General features: G+C 45.1%; 1 protein-coding gene across 4 annotated transcripts in view; it reads right to left on the bottom strand.

Moving 5' to 3' along the window:
- ptprfb (protein tyrosine phosphatase receptor type Fb) overlaps positions 1-6,000 on the bottom strand; it is a 197,956-nt gene that overhangs the window by 45,611 nt on the left and 146,345 nt on the right. For all 4 annotated transcript variants that reach the window (XM_084057480.1, XM_084057481.1, XM_084057479.1 and 1 more), the window contains 4 exons: positions 5,237-5,371; positions 4,482-4,603; positions 2,617-2,695; positions 457-684 (listed from right to left, as the gene is read on the bottom strand). In XM_084057480.1, coding sequence (XP_083913606.1) covers positions 457-684; positions 2,617-2,695; positions 4,482-4,603; positions 5,237-5,371 — 564 coding nt within the window. The remainder of the gene's footprint in view (positions 1-456; positions 685-2,616; positions 2,696-4,481; positions 4,604-5,236; positions 5,372-6,000) is intronic.

The following is a 6,000-nucleotide window of genomic DNA, read 5'->3' as shown; positions in this document are numbered from 1 at the left end:
CGGCAATTTGGCTTGGCCTTTTCAAGAAGAGATGTCGTAATTTTTGACAGGGGCGGAGGGACTGAGTCGTTGGAGGCTGAGCGCGCATGATAAAGTTGAACCAGCGTAATTTGCAAGATGTAAAGGTTATTGATTTCCATACACAGTGCACATAACAGGATTGGGAGACAGCTTTAAATTCACCCTAGCTGAAAATGTTTAATCCTTGAATCAACTAATTAACAATCTACAGTAAATGACTAAATATAGTAATTAAAATCTAATCACCGCCATTTCACCTGACAACTCAATTAATTAAATCAATCCAAAAAGTGTAAAAAGTGAAATGACACCAACTAGAAAAAAGTTGTTTGTGTGTATGTATGTGTGTGTGTGTGTGTGTGTGTGTGTGTGTGTGTGTGTGTGTGTGTGTGTGTGTGTGTGTGTGTGTGTTTGTACATGTACTGAGTATCTTACATGTTTGTCGTTGGTGTCCTGTTCCTGCTCCTTGAGTGCGGCCAGGACAAAGCAGAGGTACTCCTGGTGCTGCAGTGGCTTGTTGTAGAATCCGTTGTACCTCTTCTCGTCTCCCAGGGTGAAGGTTGCAGGCAGGGAGGCCAGCTTGGCCGCAATGTAGGGCTTGGCTGAGTCCAGCTGACGTCTACGCCTCCGCCTCAGGATGAGGCCCTCGGTCGACTCCATCAGCTGTGGGAGAGGAGGGCCCAGAGGGCAAAGGTCAGGGCAATAGTCGCAAGTCGAAATGTAAACATTCATCCAGTGGTTACCGAGACCTGGTAATCTTTGACTATTTATTGACTAATTAAATTGCATCTTCTTTTATTTTAGTTAGTAATTTACACAAAATGTTAACACTTTGTTATAATGTTTTTGAAAACACAATCTAGCTCACGACTTCTGTCCCTGTTCCTGATTAATGGTCTCTGCGTTTTCACCTTTGCAAGTATCTAACTTCTCATCAAGCAGGTCTCTCCTGTTCCAAATCATGTTTAAAACGAGATTCCTCCATCCAACAATTAAGGATGTTGGAATCTGGTGGTGTCAAGTTCGGGGGCTGCTCGTTTTGTTTCAATCAATGTCCTGCATATGTGCAGGACGCACAAGGTCATCCAGTGGCTCGCCTCAGGGCCTCGCGGATGTCTTGTTTTCAAATGATGTAAAAAAGTCATGCATGTAAAACCATTCTTTATTCAGTTGAGAGTGAAACAAAACAAGCACTCCCCTCCCTCTGGCCCATCCAATCTAGCACTAACCGCCTCAGAGCATTCTGATGGACTGCTCTCTGGTGGGTGTCAGTGTGTGTCAGGGTGATTATTTGCTTCCCCCCCCCCCAATTTCCTGGGGGTTGGGGTGTTTGTACATTTTCCATACATATAAATCACACTCTTACGTGATCTCGCTTTGATGGGAACAGCTGTTGATTGAAATGCGACCTTTCGTTTTACGGGATAGACTCTAGTCCTGTCCCGAACATTAACACCTGCTACCTGCTACCCATGGAGATCTTGTTTGTACTACTATGCCTCCATAAAAAGTCTTGCAATACTTTCTATATTAATATATTTTGGCTCAATGATGCGGTTTGATGTCCTCAAACAATACAGTGTGAACACAGTTGGTGATTACTCCAGCAACTCTCATTCTGAGCCCTGCGAGTAACGGGCCTGTTAAATAAATGAACAGCAGCCTCCAGCAGCGCAGCATTGTCTGTGGTTTCATATGCATTTTGTTCTCTCCCTCAAATGGTGTCTTGCACATCACTCCTTACTGTAGCTTTATTAAATCATTATGTTGGTGGGAGGAGACACTGCCCTGCTTCTGCATTTAATGATTCAGGGAGTCTCGCGTCTCTTCTCTCAGCTCGGTCTCCGCTCTTATTTCTACTGGGAGCCCCCAAACAATGATCCAAGCCTTACACTTTTACTTAAAAATGATGCTATTAATATTTAGGCATGTCATTTAGCCGCAGTTCCCCTCCGGCGGACACAGGCAGGCTTTGTTCAATGGAATAATAAAACAGTCATAAATCTTTATCAGCGTTTGAATTCTTTATGTGCAACTTTTGTTTGGAGTGCGCCAATACTAAAAGAAAAAGACTAAAAATGACTATGGGAAAAGGGGATGGAACAGAAGCAGTTAATATATGATGTTACAGAAGGTAAAGTCATAATATTCTACGCATCCACAATCTCAGAGTTCACCAGGCTTTTTGAAGTGGGGCTGCACCATTATCTTGCAGTTGTTGCCTTCTACAGTATATTAAAACATTTATGTGCGTATTTTTATATCTATTGTTGCCATTCTATATGGAATCAGATGAGACAGCATGTTTACATTTCATGACTGTTTTGAAACTAAGCTAGAATATACAATTATAGATGAATTATAAACACAGCAGGCTAGATATGATCCAAGGCTACCTTCACATCAAGATTTTGAAATCCCCAGACGGGCAGAGCATGCAGGCCATGGCCGTCCAAGTAGGATAACTCTCCACTCCTGACTGAGTAAGTTCTATCCAGCCCCACTCTCTTGACCCAAGTTAACCAGCGACAGGTGACTTCCTATCCTAGTTATGCTACGTCCTAGCCACGGAACTGCTTGTCAGCCGTCTCTCACCTCATCTAGGTCCATCTCGTCCGGGTTCTCCCATCGGCGCGCAGACGTCGACATGGGCACCACCACGATGTAGTACCACCTGCCAAGGCATACAGAATCTCACTTAACACACACAGGAGCTGAATTTCTGGACACCGCCCAGAAGGAAGATGGGCCAAGTGTACAGCATTAACAACACAGTAAAGATATTAAGCACAACATAATCTCGCTGTGTGTGTGTGAGAGCCGCTCGGTTGGGCTGGAATTCAAAACTTCGTTGGTGATACAAGGAGGTTCTGACACAAGGTCGAACGCTGGCAGATTGGCACTGCTTTCTCCAATTAATGGCTAATCACTAAGAACATCTGCCGCTTCACTCCGGAACAAACAGCCTATCCCACTGAGACAAGCCTTCATCAAATACACAGCCCCATAGGATTCCTGTAGGTTAATAGAACGCACTCTGTGATAACTCTGTGTGTTGTGTGTGCGTGTGTGTGTGTGCGCGCGTTTGTGTATGTGTGTAAAAGGCAGCGTGCATGTGCGTGTGTGCTGTTTGTGTGTCCGCCCCCTGTTTGTTGTCTGTAAGATTTACTCTCTCTCTCTACCAATTTTAAGTTTTTCCTCTCCTGCTGACTTCCGAAATCACTTGTGGAGAAAACACTCGCCCCCCCATTCTCCCGTGGCTCTAACTCCGTGATTCAACGGTCAGTCAAGTGTCGGAGATGGTAGAAGACAAGTATAACAAGATCTCTCCCTCAGGCCTACTCAACCCCACCCCCCCAACCACCTGCACCCTTCACGTGTCAATCTGAGCTGGATCCCTGACAGTCTAGTAATCTTTTTACCAATCAGGGCTGTGCTCTCTCCCCGCTCAGCCGCAACTCTCCCTTACATCCTCCAAGACTGATGGAGCTGTATGTGTGTGTGTGTGTGTGTGTGTGTGTGTGTGTGTGTGTGTGTGTGTGTGTGTGTGTGTGTGTGTGTGTGTGTGTGTGTGCGCGCGCGCGCGTGTGCATGTGTGTAAGCCAGGTCCAGACAGAGTCCACCTGTCGGGGTCAGGTGCAATTCTGCTCTTTGAGAAATTTGAACCACACACACAACAACAAAAAAAGAAAGAAAAAAATACTACCCAATTGGACCCAATGTGATAAGTTGCTATAATCATCAGCCTTCATGTCACAGAGTTGGATAAGAGCAAAAAGTTTCAGGTTTCAAGTGTTGAAATGTGGTTAGCAGTGGGACAGACCTCAGGTCAGCGTGTGTCGTTATTGCTGTGCTCAGTGTGCTGTGCTGCAGCGTTGTTAGTTACCTGAGTTCAAGGCTGTCAAACTGCCAGGAAAAGAACTGGACTGTGTCGTGACTGACTCGGCTGCATTTAAATCAAACCTTAGCACTTCGTGGGTTGAACGAATTCCTAAATTCGTTGTAGGATTTGTATTAAAAAGGAAAAAAAATACTGTTCCAGAGTCAGGACAAAATGACAAAAATAACCCCAGTACTTAAGTTCCATTGGGAAGCAGGCCCTGTGCCGGGCCCTGGGCTGACTGCTGAAGTGCTGACATCAGAACAGATCAAACAGTATCTGCAAATAGCCCTTACCATTAATTTTAACTGGCGACAGTGCAAAATCCTTGCGTGTCAATTTAACTCTGAGAGTGTAAAGAATTTAGTTAAATTGATTCACTGGATTTTGCAGTGTAGTAATAGCAGATGGGGGGTCTTTTGCTGCATCAGGATCATTTACTGTAAATGGTGTTATGCACTCTCACCGCCCCCCCCCAGCCAAATAATAACTTACAATCTGACAATGTAGACCCTGGACCCCACGTTGAGAACCACGGATTTATACTGCTTTACCTGTCTAAGATGGACTCAGTACTGACCTGACTTGCGCGTTGGTCTGGACTTTGGGCAGGTCGATAGTCAGCTTGTTGCTCTGGGTCTGTTGTTGGCTGTAGAGCACAGGCTTGGTCTTGAGCAGGTCTGGCGCGGTGCGGATGGACACCTAGGATGGACAGGGCAGTCAGAAGAGTCTTTTAAGAGCCGAGGCCATAACAAACAAAAGGTTGCTGGTTTGATTGATTTGAGTAGATGACCCCGTCCCTTTCCCTGGCTGGTCCCTCAAAACAACTGGAAGACATTCATTTTCCCGATGGGCTTTCTTTAGTCGGTCTCTATGAGGATATCTTGCATTTCAACATTTAACATTTAACATATCCATGATACAAAACCCATAATATTCACACCACTGCAATTAAATTAAAGTTTGAGCAAGAGAACTACAATACCCAGCATACCCCAGTGCATCGGCCACTCATTTGCGGAGTATGTCAATAGTCCAAAAAAAATGTATTAATGTAAAATATGATAAACCCAACATTGGATGTTTTGAATGTTAAGCACTTCCACCAGGCGTCACTATTTTGGGCATGTCATTATAGTCATTTATTTCAAAGAATAAAAAAAGAAAAAACTGATCTACAAGCTTTTTAACAGGACTTTAGTTGTTAACTCCACCTGGATAAAAGAAACAACGTTTTCTATTACTCAGCTCTATGTGTCATGTCACTGGGTACCTGTACCAGGTGATCAGGTCAGGTGAAAGGCTACTGTAATGATGTGAAAGGTGGTCCAGTACCTGCTGCTGGAGGCCCCCAGCGCTGTTGCCCCGGCTCATCAGGACAAAGGAGTAGTTAGTGTCAGGCTGCAGCCGCGTGATGAGCTTCCTCTTCAGGTTCCCCTGCACCTCCACACTCTGCTGGTTGTACAGGATCTGTGGGGAGAGAGACGCATGCAGTGTTACAGCTTTACGCAGAGTACACACACACACACACACACACACACACACACACACACACACACACACACACACACACACACACACACACACACACACACACACACACACACACACACACACACACACAAAGTATATGTACTGTTGACAGGTGCAATCTTTCATGCTTTTGTCATTCACTCAATCACTCGATCTCTAGCCAGCCGCACGCGCGCACACACACACACACACACACACACACACACACACACACACACACACACACACACACACACACACACTACAGTAGATATGCAACCTCTCATTCTCACCATCCTCTCACACAGACTAGTGGGTGTGCACGTGCACACGCACACCACACACACACACACACACACACACACACACACACACACACACACACACACACACACACACACACACACACACACACACACACACACACACACAAAGATGCTCTTAGTAATATACTGTACGGCCTTTAGGGATGCAGCCACACCTCGTATCTTTTCACACTGCAGTATATGTGCCCCATTACCATGAGGTGGGAATAGATCTAATATAATTTTGACACATTATTGCACACATTATTCACAGTCTCACAA

Source organism: Gymnoscopelus microlampas (assembly GCF_963454915.1).
Source record: "Gymnoscopelus microlampas genome assembly, chromosome: 5".
NCBI classification, from domain to species: Eukaryota; Metazoa; Chordata; class Actinopteri; order Myctophiformes; family Myctophidae; genus Gymnoscopelus; species Gymnoscopelus microlampas.
This window is presented reverse-complemented; position numbering and strand designations above follow the sequence as displayed.